The sequence below is a fragment of the Spea bombifrons genome, chromosome 5, assembly GCF_027358695.1.
Source record: "Spea bombifrons isolate aSpeBom1 chromosome 5, aSpeBom1.2.pri, whole genome shotgun sequence".
Classification (NCBI taxonomy): Eukaryota; Metazoa; Chordata; class Amphibia; order Anura; family Pelobatidae; genus Spea; species Spea bombifrons.
The window spans coordinates 2,720,627-2,745,683 of record NC_071091.1 but is presented as its reverse complement, the minus strand read 5'-3'; the positions used below and the strand labels follow the sequence as shown (position 1 = coordinate 2,745,683).

Sequence of the window (25,057 nt, the reverse complement as noted above, 5' to 3'; positions counted from 1 at the left end):
TGAATGTGAGTGAGAGTGAGTGACAACCATTTGCACAAGTGACTGGTTAGCCACTGATTGGCCACATAGGATGAGACATACTGTCAAAACGGATTCTAAGAGAATAATAATACAAGAACATGAGCGTTATGACCATTTTGTCCGGTGTTCTAAATATACCATATTGTTCTCTGTAGTTCCAATAAACACCACTGAGTTTGTATTTTTAACATAATGATAATTGAGGAGAATTATTTAAGTGCAGTGTCCAACCTAATTCCGTAATATATGACCCTTTCTTATCTCTATGGATCTGGCTGGTCGAACCACGTTCGTTAATTAAGCCACTTTTGGTTAATCTCAGTATTAGTTGATGAGTAATAGAACTTTCATTGGATGACTTCCTAGCACTACTATTTTTCCAAATAATTCAATGTTCTCCTAAACTTCACAAAAATGTTAAAAGCTAAAAAGCTAGTATTATATTTTTTCCCCCTTGTGTAGAAACGCATATTATCGGTGTATTGCGAACTAGGGCAAACTGGTTAGGTTTTGGCAAAAAGGTTGACAATTCTGCTGCATTGTTTAAATTCTTCAATATGTGAGGTCATCGTCTGGTTTTATCCAATAAGAGAATTTATATTTCCCCTTACAGTTCATTAATACACGAAGCATCCAACTGGGAAATTTGGAAATGTATATAGTCCACACGTAATGGTTTACACCATGCTCTGTAGTCCCCCTTACAATGAGACGGGAGTCCAACGTTCAGTAGTATTTTTTCGATACTTTGAAAAATGTATATCTTCGCTTACAAATTATTGCCAGAAAGTGGTGTGAAGGTAAACATTGAACCTTAGGTATCCAATAATCCACTTTGTTCCGATAAATAGCCAGGCTTTCAGTAGATATACTAGGGTTACTCTCCAGGTGCGTACAAGAAATTCGTTAGACCTACACTATTCAAAAAGTCACGTCTTCGCACCACCACCGAGGCTCACTGAGCTCCGTCTGGAGATCCGTGTCTTGGATAAGAAAGTCCGAGGGGCGTGAAAAGACGCGCTATTTGCACGTATGGACGTCGTACACCCTTACGCATTCCTGGCAGCTGACATAACAGCACCAATGGAAGATGCAGTGACACTTCTCCTTTCTCTTCTCAGTCCTCGTGTTGTGACCTCGTCCACAGCACAGAAGGTCACATCCGTCGATACCGTGGGAGGACACGTTGCATATCCTATCTCTGGTTCCAAAGGATCCAGTCTCCGGATTGGGTTCACAAAAGTTGGGCGAACTCTCGTAGTAAATTAGATCTCTTTCTGTCGGCGGCTTAAAGAAAGTGTACTTGGGTCTCAGGGTCTCGACCCAACCACGCGATTCTCTGTGCTTCTCCACCACCATCTCCGAAGCGCTGTCGTATTTATCCTTCAGGTAATCTCCGACCATCCTGAAGTCGGGCTGAGACCACCAGCAGGTTTTCACTTCGCAGCTTCCAGAAAGTCCGTGGCATTTGCACTTTAGGTGTCTATGATCCGTGATGGACTATAGAATAAAAAAAAAAATACAATGGCATAAGGTTAAAAAGTAAAGTAATATTTGGGTTTAAAGCGTGCATTCCTAAAATTGATTTTGGAAAAAAAAAATATATATTAAATTTAAAAAAAATATATAATAAAAAAAAATACAAATAATAAAATAAAAAAATAAATGTAATAAAAAAAAATTAATAATAATAAAATAAAAAAATAAATATTATAAAAAATATAGTTAAAAATGTTATGAACAATGGCATGCATTTATCATAATGAATTTGAAAAAACAGCAAAACTATAAATATACTCCATGAGCCAAAATGTATTTTTTCCCCCCCGATCATTGTAAAGGAGGGAAAATGTCCTTACTGTTCTTCCAGCTTCATTGTTGTGTCTGTTCATCGCAGATCGCGCATCTGGTCTGTTTTCACGAGCGTCCGCAAACTCCCGGGACACCATACTTCCAAAATCCATATCTTCGCTGCAGCCCCCCCACTTCCAGCCTTCCCCTGGGGGTCCTTTGTGATGGTTGTCACAACCGCAGATGGTGGCAGATCCCTCGGCGCATGATCTTGTTACGGCGAAGGCTACTCCGGCTGAGGCTATCGCGTGGACGAAGGCCGACTCTCTTGTCGCTGTGAACCAAAAAAAAGTTACATTGATTAAAATTCTCCAAAATACGTTTTTTTAGGACAGAAAAGCTTCTCAAGAAAGTATTAAGATGATGAAAGCATGTAGAGCCTTCCAGGCTGCCACCAAACAAAGCCTCCATGGGGTCAAATTGTTTTAAATCCTCTAAAACAATTATTGTTAATATAATTGCTCCTAATGGGGGGTCAGGGTACCCCAAGACCTCAAGTAGCCTCAAGTAAAGAATGTCTCCAGAGATAACCCATCATGTACGGCAACTCGTTTCCACGCCGACAGCCTCCGTTACAAAACAGGCTATAAATATGATTCCCCTGGGATGAACTCGCAACGTTTCCGGCTTGTCAGTCATTACCTGCGAAGCCGAGATTTTTTTATAAACGTATCGGGATGAGAGAGGATGCCAAAGACTGTCATTCGGAAAAAGCAAATACATTATGACAGCAGATATGTCATATAAAATGAGGGAGTTAGCGAAAACAAATAAGGACATGCTCCGGAGACAGGAAAACGATCAGATCGCTGCTTGAGGATCGGCTGATGTGAATCATAGATCTCTCGCTGGTATTTTATTATTTTTTTTACACCCCCTCCAGCGAGGAAAGGGTGAGGAGAGCTCTTAGATGAAGCCAAACAGAATTAATCTCTGTAATGCACTTCATTTCTGGCCAGTGCTCCGCCGATGACAACTACTGGAAAGAAAGACAAACCGGTGTAACGGCATCGCGGAGGACAGAGCGGGGTTAGAATGCCCGTAACACTGAAATCTAAGCGGGACTGACCCTCTAAGCAGAGGTGGTAGAGGCTAATACAGTAAAGCAATTTAAACATGCGCGGGATAGACATACGGCTCCTGAATCTAAGACGAGACCAACGACTGATTAAGGTTTGAGTCGTTACAGCAGGAGGAACGGGCGACTAGACGGGGCGGAATATGGCCGATTTGCCAGCAGAGTCTATGTTTTTATGTAAAAAAGTAAAAAAAAAAAAAATCACACATTTTTCATAATAGAGAAAATCCTGGTGAAGCTCGCGATGCTTCCACTGCTGGGACGGTCATTTAGCAGTGAAATCCGTAACATAGCAAAGCTTTTGGAAGGTAAAGCAGACGTTGACAGAAGATGTCACTGAAACTGCAGCACTTCCCCTGTACCTGAACCATCCCGTTAGGACTCGGTACTTAACTCCGTTTAATCTTCCGGAGCCAACATTTAGATATCTGATTAGCTTTAGGATAAATGTCGCCACGGGGAGCTCCTGACACATAAAACGCTTTGTTTTGAAGAGCTGGATCTCTCTCTCTTTCCCATTCTGGTTTCTGCAAACAGAACTCTTGGCAATGCTGATATTTTGCTTTTTTTTTTGCTATTTATATTTTTTCAGACCCTAGGTAGTCACATGACAAAGAAACTCTTTGCTTGGCTTCAGCGGTCTACACAGAAAGGGTTAAACATGGCTTAAAGAAACCTCGCCAAATGCCTAATGAAAAGATGGATTTTTCTGCACTTTAGGAAAATAATGACATGGAAAAAACATCAGCGCTATATAAAGTAATACTAATAACCCCCACCCTCTATTCAGTAATAACCCCTAGTGCTGTATACAGTAATATAACCACCAGCACTGTATACAGTAATATAGCCCCCAGCGCTGTATACAGTAATATAACCCCCAGCCCTGTATACAGTAATATAACCCCCAACGCTGTATACAGTAATATAACCCCCTGCACTGTATACAGTAATATAACCCCCAGCGCTGTATACAGTAATATAACCCCCAGCGCTGTATACAGTAATATAACCCCCAGCACTGTATACAGTAATATAACCCCCAGCGCTGTATACAGTAATATAACCCCCCCAGCGCTGTATACAGTAATATAACCCCCCCAGCGCTGTATACAGTAATATAACCCCCCCAGTGCTGTATACAGTAATATAACCCCCCAGCGCTGTTTACAGTAATATAACCCCCAGCGCTGTATACAGTAATATAACCCCCAGCGCTGTATACAGTAATATAACCCCCCAGCGCTGTATACAGTAATATAACCCCCAGCGCTGTATACAGTAATATAACCCCCAGCGCTGTATACAGTAATATAACCCCCAGCGCTGTATAAAGTAATATAACCCCAGCACTGTATACAGTAATATAACCCCCCAGTGCTGTATACAGTAATACAACCCCCAACACTGTATACAGTAATATAACCCCCAGCGCTGTATATAGTAATATAACCCCCAGCGCTGTATACAGTAATATAACCCCAGCGCTGTATACAGTAATATAACCCCCAGCGCTGTATACAGTAATATAACCCCCCAGCGCTGTATACAGTAATATAACCCCCAGTGCTGTATACAGTAATATAACCCCCCAGCGCTGTATACAGTAATATAACCCCCAGCGCTGTATACAGTAATATAACCCCCAGCGCTGTATACAGTAATATAACCCCCCCAGCGCTGTATACAGTAATATAGCCCCCAGCGCTGTATACAGTAATATAACCCCCAGCGCTGTATACAGTAATATAACCCCCCAGCGCTGTATACAGTAATGTAACCCCCCAGCACTGTATACAGTAATATAACCCCCAGCGCTGTATACAGTAATATAACCCCCAGCGCTGTATACAGTAATTTAACCCCCAGCGCTGTATACAGTAATATAACCCCCAGCGCTGTATACAGTAATATAACCCCCAGCGCTGTATACAGTAATATAACCCCCCCAGCGCTGTATACAGTAATATAACCCCCCCAGCGCTGTATACAGTAATATAACCCCCAGCGCTGTATACAGTAATATAACCCCCAGCGCTGTATACAGTATTATAACCCCCCCAGTGCTGTATACAGTAATATAACCCCCAGCACTGTATACAGTAATATAACCCCCAGCGCTGTATACAGTAATATAACCCCCAGCGCTGTATACAGTAATATAACCCCCAGCGCTGTATACAGTAATATAACCCCCCCAGTGCTGTATACAATGATTTTATCTAATTTTGCGCCAATAAACTCCTTTTATCTGCAGACCTGGAGCCGCCGTTGCTGTCAGTCATGTGATATTTTGGGTGACTTTCCCGGCTCAAACACCACGCTGAGCTGATGCTTTATGGCGATGCTAATGAAGTCCTTTCCTCTATAGACTTTCATTAGTCAGAGTGTCTGGCTGGGTAAGTAAGACTAAGCCTTTCTATAACCAGATCTGTTATTTTATTCCTTTTCTCTGAAGGTTTAATTTCATAGAATAATGTAACTCTTAAGAAGTTTTTTCAGTTTCTATGTGAACAACCTGTCTGTGCCTCGTTTTGTGTCTCATGACAATAGAAAAAAATATGAATAAGGCAAAAATTCCGCATCTCTTTCACTACGATGAGACTGGGATCTATGAATCGTAAAATGTAACGTAAGAAGGGGCTTCCTGGATTCTATCAGGTAAAACCAACAAAAATCTTCTCCTGTGTGTAGATACAACTCCGTGGGGTGGTTACCATAAGAGGAGAAAAAAGAGCTAAGAAGGATGCGACATCTTCTACCGACGAAGGAAAATCCCACAATTGGAAGAAATCGTCTTGGAAAAAAAAGGAATATTCCAAGCCCACCTGAGAACGGAATGCGAAGCTACGTCTTAGTGACCCGACCGCGCGATTTGCCTCTTCTTCACCCCGGCCGGTGGGTATTGCAAATGGTTCTTATTACCTGCTGGGTGCATGAATCCCCCTTTGTCCCGGCACTGTCACACCGCATTAGGCCTACAATAGCCAAAGGTATTTGATATGAAATTCATCCTCGCCAGTGATTAGCCAGGACCGTCCAAGTCATAGCAACCTAGAACTATGCATTGGAAGGGCCCTGCTGTCGGCTAAAAGGGAAATCCCTATTCACTTGGTTTAATAAAACAATCTAAAGGCCGTGTGAATGGTGAAAAGCATTTTCACCCCTCTCTTTCATTTAATCTCATGGTCTCCGAGATATTGTGCTCCGAGCAGACCCCAGCGGGGTGCGGGCTAAGGTCCCCTGTCAACTCCTTTTACAGCCCCCTTTTCTGTGAGTTAATGAAATACTGGTGTGATTGCCTCCTGCCGGTAAGAGAAACACGCATTCTATCAAAAGGATGGACCCCGGAACACAACCCCAGTGGTAACAATTTCTCATTTTGGGGTTACGGGTCATAACCTGGATTCAGCGATCCCTCCCAGTCCTTTCAGAAGACTCGTTAAAGATCTGCCCTGTTGAACCTTAAAACAAGTCACCTCCATGGCATTCACTCACATGGAAAGCCGGTTTTTGTTCGGCACTCAAGTCGACATTTGTTAATTCACTTTATCCGTCGATACAGCAGAACCCTTCTCATAACCCAAGGAACTCCGGTTTATCATCATTTGTGGGAAACCCTCTCATTTTATCATTTTCTGTTTTCAAAAAGTTAGCAAAGTTCTATATAAATCTTTTCCAAATCCAAAAATTCTAAAAATAAAATTGTGACTTTAGTCTTTGATAATATTTCTGGGTTCCAGAGTATTTTTTTCCCCATGAATCTGAATACTTCTAATAACCGAAGAAATTCAAGTTTGTCGTCATTTGTGAGAAACTCTCTAATTTTACACCAACAAGAATTTAAAAAAAATCCCCAAATTTATATTAAAAAAAAAGATAATCGTGACTTTATATTTTGTTTGTTTGTCATAAGAGATCTTTGATAAAATTCCGGGGTTCCAGAGCATTTTCCTGGGCTTTTTTTTCACATTCAATGGATCTGGACCCCTTTTTCCAAAGATATTAAAGTTTAGCATTATTTGTTAAAATTATTTTTGTGTATATTAAAAAAAACAAAAAGACATATAACAACGTAAGAAAATTATAAAAAGATCATCGTGGATTTATATTTTATATTTTTGCCGTGAGAAGTCTTTTGATAACATTTCTAGGACTATTTGGGAAAATTGTGTTTATCATCGTTTTTGACATACCCTCTAATTTTAACACAGGATTTAGATAAACATAAATCAGAGACATCATATAGGACATTTTTGGAAAAGGAAGCAAAATTTCGTAGCAAATTATTGTGAAATTTTGTGAAAATCCCAAATTTATTTAAAAAAAACCTATGATTTAGTTTTTATTTTTTTTGCCATGAGGCGTCGTTGATAGAATTTCTTGGTTCTAAAGCATTTTCCGGAACTTTTTTTCACGTTCTTATAACTAAAGAAATTTGACCTTATCATTATTTTCAAGATATCCTCTAATTTTAAAACTTTAGTGTTGAAACACGAAAATGAGATAATATGAATCAGAAGTAGCGCCAGGCATTTTTTTTTGTGTTTATAAAAACTTTGTAAAAATCCTACATTTATAAAAAAAAAAGGAGATTATGTTTTTAGATTTTTTTGGGCCGTGAGAAGTTTTTGATCTAATTTCTGGGTTCCAGCAATGTTATCATGCGGCACTAAGAGTGCAGCGTATAATTCCGTCGCCCAGCAGCCGAGGGAAGCAGTTGTAAACATATCGCGTTCTGTTATCGGGTGGAGCCATATTGATATATTATTATTATTATTAATAAATTATTATTATTGATATATTATTAATGCTGTTAGAAATCCGAATCGTTAGGTGGCATAAGAAGTCAATTCTCTCAAAACCCAAAATATCAAAAAAGAGACTTCATTTATTTATCATTTTTGGTTTCATATGAAATTCTGAATTATGGGTATTTGGGGCGAGTACATATTTTCCAGCCAATCAGGAAGGGGATACCTTCTGTTCTAAGCCCACGAGACAAACAGTGGAAATTCCGAAGTGTTGTTTTAAATATTTCATGAGCCGTTATAGAGTTGTAAAAACACCAAGACAACAAAGGCCATTTTTAGCGCTCTCGTTATTAAGGAAACTCTTTAATATTTCAGAGCGTTCTAAGTGACGCGCTCTCGTTTTATGAAGATGAGGACAATTATAGATCAGCCGCATGTCTTTCACCCGGCAATCGCGGGGTCTATTGTTCCGGAAAGAGTTCTACTCCAGGGTTCCATATGGGGCATCGGAGCTTTTTAGAAAACTCGCTCTATTAAGCAGTTGGAAATGTAAAAGGGTTGGACGGTCAGACCCCACCAGGATAATGAAGGTCAAATTATATGGGTAGAGGGGGGAGCCGTGGGTGGGACAGGGTAAATTGGTGCCATGGGGATGTCATTATACTGAGTTGGGGCCACCGTGAGCGTGAGTGAAAAATACCCTACATGGGGAGTAAAAGAACAAAGAATGAGACACGGCAACAACTCGTGGAAATAAATATTACAATTGTATTAAAATTACTTTTGGGTTATTTTGACCTTGAAGCGGGTTAAGCATAAGATATGGTCAATAATTATACCTCAGATGGGGGCTTTTAAAAAGTATTTCCTGGGTGTTCTTTGCTTTGTTGTATTTAAATGTTTTTTTTATTTTCATTTCAATTTTTATTTGTAATAAAATTAAATAAGCATTATTTAAAGAATAAAAAAATCGGATTTCAGAGGCCTTCAGAGAGAGAGAGCGGGTACCGCAATTCTTGGAGTGCCCACCGTATCTCGCCATCCACGTGAAAGCTCTAAATCAGCTGACCATAAGGCTTTTAAACGATATATATTACTCTACTGTTAATGGTGATGTATGTTTGGCTGTAAGATGTTTGGCGGGACCATTCGGCCCGAGGATCTACCCCTTCCCTAAGAGTCCCTCAACATCTGCCCCTTCACCTAGAAACCCCAAGAATCTGCCTATTCACCCGCAGAATTTGCCCCTTCGCCCAGCGACTCCAAAAATCAACCTCTTCATTCCGACAACCTAAGAATCTGCCCAGTCACCCCCACATATTTACCCCTTCCGCCGACGAACGTGTTCATTAACCCAGAGATTCTGCCCAATTGGTACAAAGACTCTGCCCATCTCAAAATTTACCCCCAAACCATCTCTTTTCAATTTAAGAGAATGGGTTTGAGGCGAGGGTTAAAGACGTCCCATGCGATCATGTGATATACGTTCCTGCCTTACGATTTGGGGTTTGGAAGACTTTTATTATTTTTCCGTGACTTTCATTGTGAAACAAGTCCAGGCGTTCGTTACGCATTAAATTATAGGAAAGACTGTTAATGCCCTGACTGCCTTTCCAGGAACGGCACAAAGAGAGACAGAAATATGCTTTTAATGTCAGAACTTGAAATACAGCGAGAGCGCCATTCGCCGTACGGAACGCGCAGGTCGGACGCAACTCTGTAGAACATCGCACGGCGCGGCCAATTCTAGATCCTACGCCTCTGTTACAGAGGAGGGATTTCTATCACGAAAATAGACAGAGAGAGTCAGAGGAGGGGGGACCAAAATGGTGAACGGGTTACAGGATAAAAATGACCAGGAAAGACAGACAGAGGGAACTCAATATGTTCGGCTTGGGGGAGAGAAGAGAGAGACGAGAGTGAGAAGAGAGAGAGAAGAGAGAGGAGAGAGAGGAGAGAGGAGAGATAGAAAAGAGAGGAGAGAAAGGAGAGAGAGAAGAGAGGGGGGAGAGAGAGAGGAGAGAGAGAGAGAGAGAGAAGAGAGAGAGAAGAGAGAGGAGAGAGAGGAGAGATAGAAAAGAGAGAGACGAGAGTGAGAGAGAAGAGAGAGGAGAGAGAGAGAGAGAGAGAGAGAAAGGAGAGAGAGAGAAAGGAGAGAGAGAAAGGAGAGAGAGAAGAGAGGGGAGAGAGAAGATGGAGAGAGTGAGAGGAGAGAGAGAGAGAGAGAGAGAGAGAGAGAGAGGAGAATTGTATCCAATACTCTAGGTGACCAAATGAATAACACTATAGCTGGCTACTATAACCTATGTTTTTTAATGACGGTTAAAGCCGTGAAGCGACCCTAGTATTTGCCCCGGGGTAATCCCTACACGACTACAAAGAGTTTCCATATCGGAAAAAGTAAAAATGCGTGCAGCGTTCGGCACTTGTGATGAAGAGAAGCCACGTGGCTGCCGTGCGTTACGCTAAAAAAACAAACCAATCCAGACTTAAAGTGGATCTGTCGCTTCCCCTAAACGCTATAGGTGCGATTCACTAAATGGAGCGTTTTTATATACATTTCAGGATCTGCATGATTATTCCTCCCCATTAACTTATCTCTCCCCTATTAGGTTGCTGATTATTGCTAATTGGAACAGACAGCCTTTTTAATGAGGGAGGAGGTGAGAAGGGAGAGAACTTTCCCTTTTTTCCATATTTAATATGATCACATGATGATATTTTACATGTAGAACACCTGTAAAAATAGGCGATCCTATACCGTTTGTATTTTTTTTCCCCTTAAAAACCCCCCCCAAAATATATTTTCATGTTTATTGTTTTTCTGGGCAAATGTAAGTAAAGAACGGAGATTTTATGTAATTTCTTCCTAATAACCCAGCTGTGAAGGATAAAATAGATTGTCTGGGCTTCACGTCCCTTTCATTTCGTGTCGGGGGGGTGTTGGGCGTTCTTTGTTTTGGCGTCCCGGCAGCTCATTGGAAATCGAGGATCTTTCTTAACAATGCGATGCTAATTATTTCCCCCCACGGTTAGCTTTTGTTCGCGAGCTAGCTCCCACGCTAGGACTTGGCGTAACTCGGTGCAGACGGAGCGCGGCCATTGTCGAAATCCGAGCTGAGCGGAGAGCGCGGCACCCATTGGTCAGAAGTCTGCTGATGCCCACTTTGTGTTATTTATTAACTGACATTATTTTTTTTTTACAAAAAAATCCAATTTATTTAAATTTTTAGAAGACTATGATGATTCCTTACGGAATTTTGTGGATCTGTAGTTATTCTATGGAATCTATGCGGATTAAATTACTAAATTAAATATATGGATCAATAATTATGACTCAATTAGTTCTTTTCTCTATTGGGAACAAATCTGCCTTGATAAATAGGGTCACTTATAGCATGTGATATTGATCATGCTGTTAAAAATATTATACATATGTTACATGTATCATAATTGTTTTTTTTTATATATATATATATACAGGCCCGGACTGGGACAAAAAATAGGCCCGGGCATTTAAGCCTGAGCAGCCCATATTTATTTATTTATTTATTTATTGTTACAGCCCACCCTTCATGTACCACCTTTGCATTTAATCATTCAGACAAATCATTAACACATTCATTAATGCAGTCTCACAAATCAAGCAATTCATCCTCACATGAATTCATTGTCATACGCATTCACACAACTCCTCCACACATTTATTCATTAATTCTCATTCGCATTCACACTACCCCCTCTCTTCATCTTATCTGCCCCTTCTCACTATGTAACCCCCTTCCCCACTTCTCAATATGTACCGCCTCTATCTATCCCCTCTCCCCCTTTCTCACTATCTAACCCCCCTCTGCCCCTTTTCACTGCACCCCCCTCCCTCACCCTACTTACCTTGTTGCCGGAGCAAGCGGCAACTGCGACCGCGCCTGTGCCAGGGCAGGATTGACTTAGGGGCTGATGGAGCTGCAGCTCCAGGCCCCCACCTTAAAATAGGCCCAGTCAGGACCGGACTGACTGGTCCTATATGGCAGCATTAACGCAGAGCCCCTTAAGCCCGCCGCAACTACCCCCTCCTAACTATCTACCCTCTCCCTCTTTGAAGTTCACTTACCTTTCAGGAGTCCTGCGGTGGGGGTGCAAGGCCTCTGCCTCCCAGCTCTGCCACTGTATGGAACAGTATAGAGTGATGGGAGTTATGATGTACTTTTAGAGCATAATTATATAATGAAAAATACATTGGAAATGGTACAGCATAACACCCATCACTCTCACACACTTACCAATCAACACACATATACACCAATCCACACACATATACCAATCCACACGCATACCAATCCACACATATACACTAATCCACACATATATACCAATCCACACACATATACCAATCCACACGTATACACCAATCCACACGTATACACCAATCCACACGTATACACCAATCCACACGTATACACCAATCCACACGTATACACCAATCCACACACACATACCAATCCACACATATATACCAATCCACACACATACACCAATCCACACACATACACCAATCCACACATATATACCAATCCACACATATATACTGATCCACACATATATACTGATCCACACACATACCAATCCACTCTCACTTAATGCTTTCCTACCTTTCCTTTCTTCTTTCAGCTTCTTCTCCTCTTCTTCAGTTCTTCTGTCTTCTCTGTCTTCTTCCGGGTCAGAGGGCACGGACAGCGGTGGGCGCGGCTTCAGTGTTGTGCGCCGGGACCTGAAAACAAACCCCGGCGTACAACAGCTGTTGCCGCGCGGATCACAAGGGAGCGGTATCGGAGGTCTTTAACAGACCTCCGGCTCCCTTGAGTGATTTTAAGCCGGGTTGAACCCGGCTTAAAATCACTCAAGGGAACCGGAGGTCTGTTAAAGACCTCCGATACCGTTCCCTTGCGAGCCTGCTCCTCCAGCGGCGGACATTACTGTCCGTCTCTGGAGGGGTGCCGGGTGCCGCAAGTTGGCACCCCCTGATGAGCGGCCGCCCCCTGGAGTGTGGCGCCCTGTGCGCTCGCACACCCCAAAGGTCGGCCCTGCCCTAAGGGGCCGGGAAGCCCCCACCAGGGCCGTCCTTACGGGTGTGCGGCCGCACAGGGTTTAAATTAAAACATCGGGTTTTTTTTTTTTTCCAACTTTATTTAAAAGCCTCCATGTTAAATAAAGTAAAAAAAAAACCCGATGTTTTAATTTAAGCCCTGTGCGGCCGCAGACCCGTAAGGCCGGCCTTGGTGGGGACTTCCCGGCCCCTTAGAGTGGCGGACCCGGTCGCAGTTGGTAGGGTAGGGGCCTGGAGCTGCAGCTCCATCAGCCCCTATGTCAATGCGGCCCTGCCGTGGACCGGCCCACCGGGCAAATGCCCGGTGTGCCCGATGGCCAGTCCGGGCCTGTATATATATATATATATATATATATATATCATATTTAACTTTTTTTTTTTAATTTTAGTTTTTTATATATATATATATTTATATATATATATCTATATGAAATTTTTTTTAGACAAAAGCCATTATACCTGCTTCTATACATTGGAAAAATACAAGCGTCGCGTCTGAGTATAGAAATCTAAAAATATAATAAAATGATATGTAAAAAGTTGGGTTGTGAAAATGCTAATGAAAAAAAATCGGAGTAAAATACAAATGTATTTTCTTGTATTCATCTGGGGAGGAATAATCATGCAGATCCTAAGAGCAGGATTTTAAAATGCCTTTTATAACACTTTTATAGTGCTTGTTTAAATATTTGAACACCATTTCGTAGGTTCTATTAGTGTAAACCACTGGGGGGGGGATCTCTATTTCTAACTTATAATTATTTAACTTTATGTATTTCGACTTATATTATAAAAAATGAACTCCATTGAGGTTATACTATCACTCCTACTAATCTATGTATTTGTTAACCCTGAAGAGAAATGACTATAGTGTGCCTTCCATCCTTAAAAAGACTCATTCCTGTCTATTTATAGGATGTGGATTCTGTATCTTTACTGCCCTTGCTGTTGCGATTCACTATATTTGCGTAAAGCATTATCTCCTCTCTCCCATGCATGTCTCATAGGGTAAACTGCCTTCATTTTTATAATCAAAATCTACAGGAAATATACAATTTGTAAAGAATTCCAAACTTCATGTCAAATTTTTATTTAAAAAAAATGAATTTGGAATTTATCAAACGTATCTCTTCCCACTAAAATAAATTTATATTTCGGATACATTTAATTAATTCATAATTCCCTAGTTGCTGGCATTTTTCTTGTGTAAAGTAATATTCAATTATTTTTAAAAATGTGTCATTGCGGCAGCTATTTTTCATTCAAATTCTCAAAATGTTTAACTGATTTGGAATGTTCTTTCTGTATCAGTAGGGAATGTGATTGATCATTTTTGCGTTTGACTTTTTTTCCCCCATCATTCTATGAGGAAGGTAATCCTATTACCGGTTTTATTTTTAACATTCTGCAAAAATTACGGAAAAAAATTAAACAAATTCCGGGAAAAATTGTATTCCATAAAAAAAAGAAAAACCACATTGCACTAAAACATAATATTTTTTTTTAAAAAAAAAATATTATCTGAATAGTTTTGGTAAAAAAATAAAGAAACAAATCTCAGGAAAAGCAAGAGGGAATTTTCTCAGGCTATGACTCAAGTATCTGAAAAATGTAGTAATCGCGTGACATTTCTAAATATATCCACTGTAAAAAATTCTGAAATGCGTATCGTTTTCTGTTATAAAAATACCAAAGCCTCCTACAGCAACATGAAAAATGATATTCTACAAAACTGTTACAACAGGAAAAAAACAAACGAAGACTTATTTTTGTACCAAAAAAATATTTCAAATATTTTTTTGTGACGCAGTATGATGTCATGCAAAAAAAAACACTTTTTTTTAATTAATAAATTCTTTTTTGACATCAAAAAAAGAAAGTAAATCTAGCAGTTCATAGTAAAAATCTCCTAAAATGTTTAAAAAATATAAAAAAAATCCTATTAATGAATTCATTGTAAGACATTACTATGTTACGGGGGATATTAAGTAGCAAAATATTTTTTGCTTCAAATAAAACTTTTTACCAAAAAAAAAATTCTTCAGGGTAACGCATGCGCCTGTATATTTTCTATGTATAGACGATCAATTATAAAAGAAACAACCCCGTCTCACGTCATCGTGAATGGTGAGCTATAACGAGCGAGTTCAGCTCTTAACAAAGCAGATAATCCAGTTAGCTTGATCTTTGACATTATTAGGCCATCGGTGACCCTCGTCAAATCAGATTGTTTAACTCAAGCCGAGGACCTATAAGACCATCTGATGACCCCCCTCTGTCCTGCCATTTAGGGCGGCCACAGCGGTGGGAGAGACCTGCCGTATTAGCACCACAATGAGACGGCAGCGAGAGGCTGTTTGGTTACAAGGAAACTCTCATTTCTTCCCCATCATTCTTCGGGAGTTCATTAAAAGCTCCTCGGCCACAATAAGCGCCGGCCTTTCCTCTGTCCAGCTGTCAGGGTGAAGGCTCATTCCACACTCTTCAAAAAGAAGGAGGCTGGAAGCGAGTAACGCACAGAATGCGCCTCCTTTTCACGCCGCACAAAGCCATTGTTACCGGACTCGCGTATCTGGTAATGATACGAGGGTTCTGTTACCACCGACGCCGGGCGGTGTGCTCTCGATCCACGACGCTTATGCTTGGCGTTCATTTATGCGTTATTCAACGAAGGCGTTTTTACAAGAGTAAAAAAAATAATTGAAAAAAAACCAATTACTGATATTGTGACATTTATTTAAAATAAATTTTTTTTTTTTTTATAAAATAATATTAAACCTAGGTAAAAGTTATCATTTTATATATATATATGGTTCAAAAGTTTGGGGTCACTGGGAAATGTCCTTGTTTTTGAAAGAAAAGCATATTTTGTCCGTTAAAATAACATAAAATGGATCAGAATTCAGCGAAGACGGGGTTAATGTTGTAAATGACTATTGCGGCTGATTTTTAATGGAATCTCTCTATTGGCGTACAGAGGCCCTTTATCACTCCCTTCACTCCTGTGTTCCAACGGCCCTTTATCACTCCCATCACTCCTGTTTTCTAATGGCCCTTTATCACTCCCATCACACCTGTGTTCCAATGGACCTTTATCACTCCCTTCACTCCTGTGTTCCAATGGCCCTTTATCACTCCCTTCACTCCTGTGTTCCAATGGCCCTTTATCACTCCCATCACACCTGTGTTCCAATGGACCTTTATCACTCCCATCACTCCTGTGTCCCAATGGCCCTTTATCACTCCCTTCACTCCTGTGTTCCAATGGCCCTTTATCACTCCCATCACACCTGTGTTCCAATGGACCTTTATCACTCCCATCACTCCTGTGTTCCAATGGACCTTTATCACTCCCATCACTCCTGTGTTCCAATGGCCCTTTATGACTCCCATCACACCTGTGTTCCAATGGACCTTTATCACTCCCATCACTCCTGTGTCCCAATGGCCCTTTATCACTCCCTTCACTCCTGTGTTCCAATGGCCCTTTATCACTCCCATCACACCTGTGTTCCAATGGACCTTTATCACTCCCATCACTCCTGTGTTCCAATGGACCTTTATCACTCCCATCACTCCTGTGTTCCAATGGCCCTTTATCACTCCCATCACTCCTGTGTTCCAATGGCACGTTGTGTTCGCTGATCCAAGTTTAAGTTTAAAAGGCTAATGGATCGTTAGAAAGCCTTTTGCAAATTATGTTACAGACAGAAATTTCCTTGTTTCATGTGGAAACAGCTGAGTGACCCCAAACTTTTGAACGGTAGTTCAAATTGACCAAATTTATTATAAAGGAGATTTTTTTATTTGAAATATATTTATTTTTAAAGGCGCACCCTCGGTTCTGGGGACACTGCGTTACATCAAGTATTATATGTAAATAATGAGAACTTATAACCCCAGAAAGGCCCAGAAGGGTGGAAATAAAGCACACGAAGAAGACTTTGCAAATTGCTGTGTCAGCGAACGAGCCGCCTCTAGGTGAACTACGTTTCTTGTACCAATAGCGTGGAACTTCCCAGGGCAGGCTACTCCCCCTCTTCTGGGGGAGTGGCTTCATGTGGGGGAGGGGCTAGTCCCAGAAAGCATTTAGTGGGCGGGAACTGGGTGGGGGAGCAGTGGAAAGTGGACACTGACTTGGAGACCCAGAGAAGGACTTCGCCCTCGGAGACTCCAGGTCCAGCTCAGAAAGTTCTCATGAATGGTGAGAACTCCATCGGGCACGCACTTCCTTGTTGAAGAACCTTATGGTGGCTTCCTGCATTAAGTCAGCGGCCTAGGCAGCCACATAGTTTTCCTATAGGCCAAGGCCGGCCCTGCGCACACAACATTACAAATAGATATTCAAAGTGATCCATCTTTTCCGTTTTAGAACAGAAAAGTGTTGGGTATTTCTGACTCCTTTATAACTTTATGTCCTTTGTCGCCACTCTAATTTTACAAAGTAAACCTACTGAAATAACCTTTATTCATCACGTCTTGCATTATTATTTTTTAATCCCTTTTGGTTTGTATAGTACAAAATTCCACAAATATCAATTATTTTACACCCAAAAACAAGAAGGATTTTCAGCGGAAAAACTGGAATTTAAAAAACAAAAAACAAATACATTTTGACCAATTATAACCATTGTAATATAATGAATTCATAAAACTTCATGAAATATAGAAAATGGAATTGATGGATATTTCGGTTTTTGGCAGACGGACCGGATACAGTTTAAATATTTCAAACTTATCTCAATTAAGACATAAAGAGACATCTGGGATCTCTCGGTAACCATAACAATCACCAAGATTTTTTTTTTTTTAATCTCTCGCGGTATTCATTATTCTTGTTCAATGCTTTTTAATCTAAGACTCCTCTCATAATTAAAGAATGTAGAACTATTATCCCAAATATAATATTTAGCTTGGAATAGAACGCGATGTCTTGATAATGAAGTGTAACTAATATAATAAGGGGGGGGGAATTAAAAGATTCTATATGACGGGTGAGTAGAACATCTGTTTGATTTGATGCTGAAGCCTTGATCTCGGGGCAGGAGCACAAGTCCTTTACAAAGAGTAACTGTTAAATTTGGCGGAGAACTCTTTCATCCCACATGTTCCACTTTTTCTTAAATGACACAGAAAGTTTGGACGACTAAAGAGCAATTCTGGAATTGCCCGTGGCTCGGTTACTAATCTCTTTGTAACTCGAAACTCTTGTTGATCTATAGTGATCCAAATTAATAAGATAATTATTACATTTCGAAGGCTTTGATCAGAACTAAAAAAAAATAAATAAAAATGAAACAAGCAAGAACGAACAAACTGCGATTACGTAACTCTGTCCGATTGTGGCACCGTGTCATGTGGTGCCCGTGGTATGGAGAACAGGGAGAAACTCATACTATCAATGCAGGTGCTAGGGCCGGGCGAGGGAGCAGAGGCAGTGGTGTATACTGGTCTAGGTCGACTTGGTCCAGGAAGTGGCAAAACATGGAGCCTCGGGTTTCCTGCAACGCCACTACTCAATGGGCTGGTTAAAAATGGAGATCGCTGATCTACACAACCGGTCCATGAACCCTATGGAAGGCTGAGCTGAGTCAGCACATCGTTTCCCTCTACACCACGCTTCCTTTGAAAGCGGAAAGCCGGGATATGACATCATATTCCGACATCCAGTAGTAAGGATGGGGCAGCAGGTTTGGTCTAGGGAAGCTCCGAAGGTAAATGTATCACCGAGTAGAGGTAGAAAGCCGGGGTACATCGGGAAGTAGCTGACTCCATCCTGAAAATCTCAAGCTAAATGTCTTTAGTAACCTAATTCTGTCTTATCCTAATTATTATTATCTCAACCCAAATATATTTTTCAAGCCATGGGAATTATTAAGATTCACGTTGGTTGGTGGGTTTAGGTTGAATGCATGGGATAGACATACGGCTCCTGAAGCTAGGAGGAGACCAACGACTGATTAAGGTTTGAGTCTTTGCCGGATTGGGCTGCTCCGCCAGCAGATTCTATGTTTCTATAGTATCCATAGCCCACCATGTTATCGCGACTTTATGGAGGACATACCTTTATCTAACACAGGTCCAAAGATGGCCAGGTTGTCGTTGACCGTCGTGCAGTTCCACCGTCTCCCTCGGAATTGGTGCTGACATTCTTGAATTCCGATTTTGACACCTTCTGCTACGCTGGGCATGATTTCCATATAATTCCGGCAGAATCGCATCTGCTTGGCCACTAGGCCTGGGATAGTCCCACACGGTATTGGCTGGGTCCCCAAAGAAGAGTACTGCTGACCAATTGCTAACGACCTAAAATAAAATAAAAAAGATAGAATTTAGAAGAGGAACGCAAACAAACTGCCCTGATGTCACACTTTTCCCTCAATATTTCCAGGAACAAAAGTATCCTAGAAGGTAACAAATTATTGAGGGCAGCATGTATTACAAGTCAACATCCACCAATGGCGCCATACGTTCTGCAACAATGTTACACACTAAGAGATGTAAAATAATTATTTTAAAAAAACTAATAAAAATAATTGGTAATAATTGAAAAACCAGACATTTAACTCTGGGGAAGAAAACAAGAAGAGATGTAAAATAATTATTTAAAAAAAATAAATAAAAATAATTGGTAATAAATGAAAAAACAGACATTTTAACTCTGGGCAAGAAAACAAGAAGGGGTGTAAAATAATTATTTAAAAAAAATAATAAAAATAATTGGTAATAAATGAAAAAACAGACATTTAACTCTGGGGAAGAAAACAAGAAGAGGTGTAAACTAATTATTTAAAAAATGAATAAAAATAAATATTAATTGATAAACCACCCATTTTAGGGGAGGTCTAAAACAATATATTTTTTTAAAAAAAAAATATGAAAATAATTAATAATTGAAAAACAACACATGTTAACTCTTTTTTCTCTTTTAGTAAAGCGGACTCAGTATGATTTGAGTCGCTGGGTGATATCGGGTGTAAACGGCTCTCTTATTAATGGTTGTAATTCCGCCGGCTGATGTCAGACTCCGTTACCTTCTCCTGATTGACAATATAATTTCCCGTCAGTAATTTGCATGAAGCCTGTTTGCAGCTACTGTATATCTCTGTCAGTCAAGCGCTAATGCATGGCTTTATTTGTTTATACAACGGAGGAACAAAAGCGATCTATAGCCTTAATATGGGGGTAAAAATGAACAATACACATGTAGATTGGGAGAGCCATTCACACCAAACGGGGCATCGGAACAAAAAAATTATTATTTTTATTTTTAATTTTTTTTTTAAATTTAATTTTAAAAAATCTATAAAAATAAATGAATTTCGTCTTGACAGGTGCTATGACAGAATAAATATCCTAAATATCATCAATAAATCATACTTAATGGACAATTAGCTAGTTTTATCTCATAAAAGTCGATGCTTATTTGTCTTCAAGGATAGCGTGACTCTAAGGATTCTAGAACGTCCCCTTCAGCATACAGAGACATTTAGGACGATGCTCGGCTTCCAGCTTTGTGGGGACAGTTTTGGGGAAACCCTCTTCTATCCCAGCGTGACTGCGCCCGGCGCACAAAGCGAGCTCCAGAAAGACACGTCCGGATGAGTTTGGTGGGAAGAACTTGGCCGGCCGCACAGAGCCCCGACCTCAACCCCATCGAACACCTTTGGGATGAACCGGAACGGAGATTGCGAGCCGGGCATCTCGTCCAACATCAGCGCCTCACCTCACAAACGCTCTACTGGATGAACGGCCAAAAATCCACAGAAACTCCCCAAAATCCTGCGGGAATCCTTCCCATATCATAATCATATTAAAGTCTCTGTATTTAGAATGTGATGTCATCAAAGTCCCCGTTGGTGTAATGATCAGGCATCCAAATAAGTAAGTCTCTGGCCCAATGGAATGAATGCTTCCATAATACATTGGAGGGAACCTGAGACGCATATAGTGAACAGAGCATACCCTGTGTAACTACGTATACCGCGCGCCACGTATAGAGACGCCACAGCTGGAAACGTAACTATAAAAGTTTTGCTGGCGCACTGTGTATAAAATGTATATAATATGTATATAAAATATATATAGAGAGAAGGACTTGCACTATATTTAGTTGTGAGGTCGTCGGAGGCCACACAGAGCTTTATAGCTGTAAAGGAATTAATGAACATTTGTTCCCCTGTAAGACGAGCCGCTGCACGCTGTCAGTATATAAAACGCATCGTTGTATCCGCGGGTGGAAGACACGTTTTACAAGTTATCCCCATGGCAACAGAATGCCACGCGGACACCCCCATTACTCTATAAACCATACATTTAAATCCCTCTCTGATACCCCATTACTCTATAAACCATACATTTAAATCCCTCGATGATACCCCATTACTCTATAAACCATACATTTAAATCCCTCGCTGATACCCCAAAGTTAACTTGGTTAAAGCAGAATTGTCACAATTACATCTTTTTACCATAATTACACTCATTTATTTAGTTGGCCTCGTTCTGCTGGGAGGCTGTTCCACTTATCCACCACCCTCTCAGTGATGAAATACATCACATCTGTGGGTTATATGACTGAAACGTCACTGCAATAAATGAATGCTTATTCAGTGACGCTGGAAGCATTTTCCTAGGGAAGATAGTGAAGCAAATCTCCGCGGGATTCATGAGAACGGAACTGGCGGAGACCGCATCGTATTTGGTGTTTTTACATTTCAAAGGAAGGAATATGTCAAGAAAATAATGTGCTGAGGGACGCGACTCTATCCCTGGCACACGGCGGCCATCTTACTAATGAGCCATTCTGTCTCCCCGCATCGTAGACTCCGGCAAACCGACCGCGGCCACAAAGTATCAGCGAAGCACTAACGGAAACAAATCATTTTCTCCCAGAGCATAAACCCCAGCGCTGTATACAGTAATAACCCCCCAGCGCTGTATACAGTAATATAACCCCCCAGCGCTGTATACAGTAATATAACCCCCCAGCACTGTATACAGTAATATAACCCCCAGCACTGTATACAGTAATATAACCCCCCAGCGCTGTATACAGTAATATAACCCCCCAGCGCTGTATACAGTAATATAACCCCCCAGCACTGTATACAGTAATATAACCCCCAGCACTGTATACAGTAATATAACCCCCCAGCGCTGTATACAGTAATATAACCCCCAGCGCTGTATACAGTAATATAACCCCCCAGCGCTGTATACAGTAATATAACCCCCCAGCGCTGTATACAGTAATATAACCACCCAGCACTGTATACAGTAATATAACCCCCAGCCCTGTATACAGTAATATAACCCCCCAGCACTGTATACAGTAATATAACCCCCAGCGCTGTATACAGTAATATAACCCCCAGCGCTGTATACAGTAATATAACCCCCAGCGCTGTATACAGTAATATAACCCCCAGCGCTGTATACAGTAATATAACCCCCCAGCGCTATATACAGTAATATAACCCCCCAGCACTGTATACAGTAATATAACCCCCAGCGCTGTATACAGTAATACAACCCCCAGCGCTGTATACAGTAATAACCCCCAGCGCTGTATACAGTAATATAACCCCCAGCGCTGTATACAGTAATATAACCCCCCCAGTGCTGTATACAGTAATATAACCCCCAGCCCTGGTGACTTTCCGGGCTCAAACACCACACTGAGCTGATGCTTTATGGCAATGCTAATGAAGTCCGTTCCTCCATTGACTTTCATTAGTCAGAGAGTCCATCTGGGTGATTAAGACTGAGCCATTCTATTCTCCCCCACAGGCAGTATGATAAGGAGTCGGGGGGGTTTAGTAGATTGGGGGTCATATAACGGAGTAAGAATCATACAAACGGCTGATATGCAGCTGCCTGAAAACAGAATATTACGGGGCAAACAACTACAACTGGGGTAAAAAAAACAGCAGAATATTTTTTAAAATTCATTTTCAATCTGATATGAGAAATAAAACAAAAAATGGTGAGAGATCCCCTTCAGCTTCCTATACAAGTTGTGTGGGTTTCCCGTAATAAACATTACTTTATCCACCCATCGCTCCTGGAGGTTCACAGTCGGGGGGGCTGCCCCAACTCCCAAAACTATCTGATAGCACAGAACTTTATCAGCGGAAAAGCCAAGAAATCAACAGAAATCAAAATAAAACAAGAAAAATAATTTTTGTTCTGTTGGTTTTTTTTATTCCATTTTAAAAATTCTGTTGTGATGTCATATCTTCCATGTATTAATATTGTTGGGCGGACATTTTCTCTATATCGTTCCCCAATGGACCATGTGGCTCTAGACACATTGACCATGGTTATGGAGACATGATGTCATATGATGTCATGTTTGGACAGAGTTTGGCCGGTGCTGTCACTTATTTTTCTGTTTTGTGACAATATCTGGCCTGCGTAATAAATATCCTCGTGATGGCCGCCATATTTGGATCTCCAAGAGGCTTCCAGGTCGTGGGAACTTTTATTGCCGCTTTATCCCGCTGCCCCTCCGAGCTCTGCCTCCTTCCCGCATTTCGCGGCCCCCATTTCCTTCTTCGCCGTCCCAGACATGCTGCGCATGCGCGGACACTCTACATCCCAAGCCCCCCCCCCAGTGCACCGATTGGCCAAGGGATGGAGGTCGGGAGGTATGCATTCCTTACATCCAAAGGACGATAACTAAAGATGTAAAAGGCCCCGTGGAAGCTCTCCTTTAGGATTCTTTTTCTACATGACTCATTTTCATCGTAAAATGTTGTGGACGCATGGCTCCTACTCCTTTCAGAGACAGAACGAATTGATTTGACTTTTACAGGCAGCGGCCTGCTGTATAATTTCAGAGATTGCTGTGCACCTCCGGACCGGTTTGGCGAGCCGAGAAGTCGCTTCCAGCTGTTTACGGCTTTTCTTGTTCCTCCCTGTCGGTTGGTTATGTTTGAACTGTCTTTGTGTAAAGGTGCAGTCCCAGTGAAAGCAGGAACCGAGCCGTAACGGCTGCCCCGGGTAATGGCCGCCTCGATCGCTTGGCCTTCATCTCCAGTCATTCTAAACCACAGAGGGTGACCGCCGGTGGACACGTTTACGGTTTTCTTTTGTAAATTTGTACTGCGCTACAGCAGCGCAAGCAAAGCCTTAAGGGGACACTCCAGCCATCATGAGCTCTTCATGCCTCCCTTTCCCGCGGGACGATTCCAATTTTGCCACTCGGAATATGATGGGGCTATAAAAAATGTTTAGCTTGTTGGTCCCTAAATCCCCCCTCAATGCCCCTTTTTCCTCCTCTGATGCCCCTCTCTCCTCCCCTGATGCCCCTCTTTTCTAGGAGGTCAGAATGTTTGCTGGGTATGAGGGGATCGCAGGGCTCTACAGCCCTAAAAGCCCCGATAATGTGTATAGAAACAGCAGGGAACGGCTTTATAAATTAAACGGGGTAAATAAACCCCATTATTCTTCTTCTAAATGCCCCTCTCGGTTGCACTATTTGGCGCCTTATCTTCCCGCAGTTTTGTAAGAGTTTAGCGCTGATAACTGCCGTCTATGACGAGAGCGACATCTCCCGGCCCCCGTGGACTGGTGACACTTGCAATCTTCCATATGTAATGATTTCAGGATCGCTGGCTTTCTCCCAATATCTGATCGATTACCTGCCGGCTGCTCGTTGGCTGCTCGCTGGGTTACCGGCGGCTTTGACGCTCGGCCCCCCTGTCAGGTATTCAGCCTTTGGATCGTCTGCCAGGGTGCCGATCGTCAGAATTCCTGATGCCTTCTAAGTCGTGGAGCAGCCGCCGACTCTTCCTTAGGGCTTGGTCTTCTAAGTGGCTCTCTAATATCTGAATCACAATAACGCATACCCCCCAACTTCTAATCGGGGCGCCGGGGGACAAGGCTTTTAGGGTAGAGTGTCAGCAAATGCGCGAAAATCAGGACCGTGGGATAGAGTGGCAAGATCGGGATTGTCTGGTGCAAAGCGGGACAGTCGGGAGGCATGGAAATAACTTCTTGGACACTGAGAGTCCTCAAAAATATCAAAAAACATTTTCTTTTGGTGACTCAGCAGTAAAATTGTCCTTATGGAAACCAAGACTTGTCAGGAGGTAAAGATATTCTGAATAAAGTCACCTGTATTCAAGCAGCGATCCCAGCTGTGATAAAGCAGAAAGAAAAGCACCAATCGGGACGCTCAGATATCATTAAATCAGAGGCGTTCACCCAAAGACCCTGAAACTGGGGTAAAAACCCTGAGAA

General features: G+C 41.6%; 1 protein-coding gene across 1 annotated transcript in view; it reads right to left on the bottom strand.

Moving 5' to 3' along the window:
- Positions 1 to 477: 477 nt before the first annotated feature.
- WNT3A (Wnt family member 3A) overlaps positions 478 to 25,057 on the bottom strand; it is a 45,170-nt gene continuing 20,590 nt past the window's right edge. Inside the window, exons 2-4 of the mRNA XM_053467321.1 lie at positions 18,873 to 19,114; positions 1,881 to 2,146; positions 478 to 1,521 (exon numbers count right to left, since the gene is read on the bottom strand). Coding sequence (XP_053323296.1) covers positions 1,042 to 1,521; positions 1,881 to 2,146; positions 18,873 to 19,114 — 988 coding nt within the window. The 3' untranslated portion in view covers positions 478 to 1,041. The remainder of the gene's footprint in view (positions 1,522 to 1,880; positions 2,147 to 18,872; positions 19,115 to 25,057) is intronic.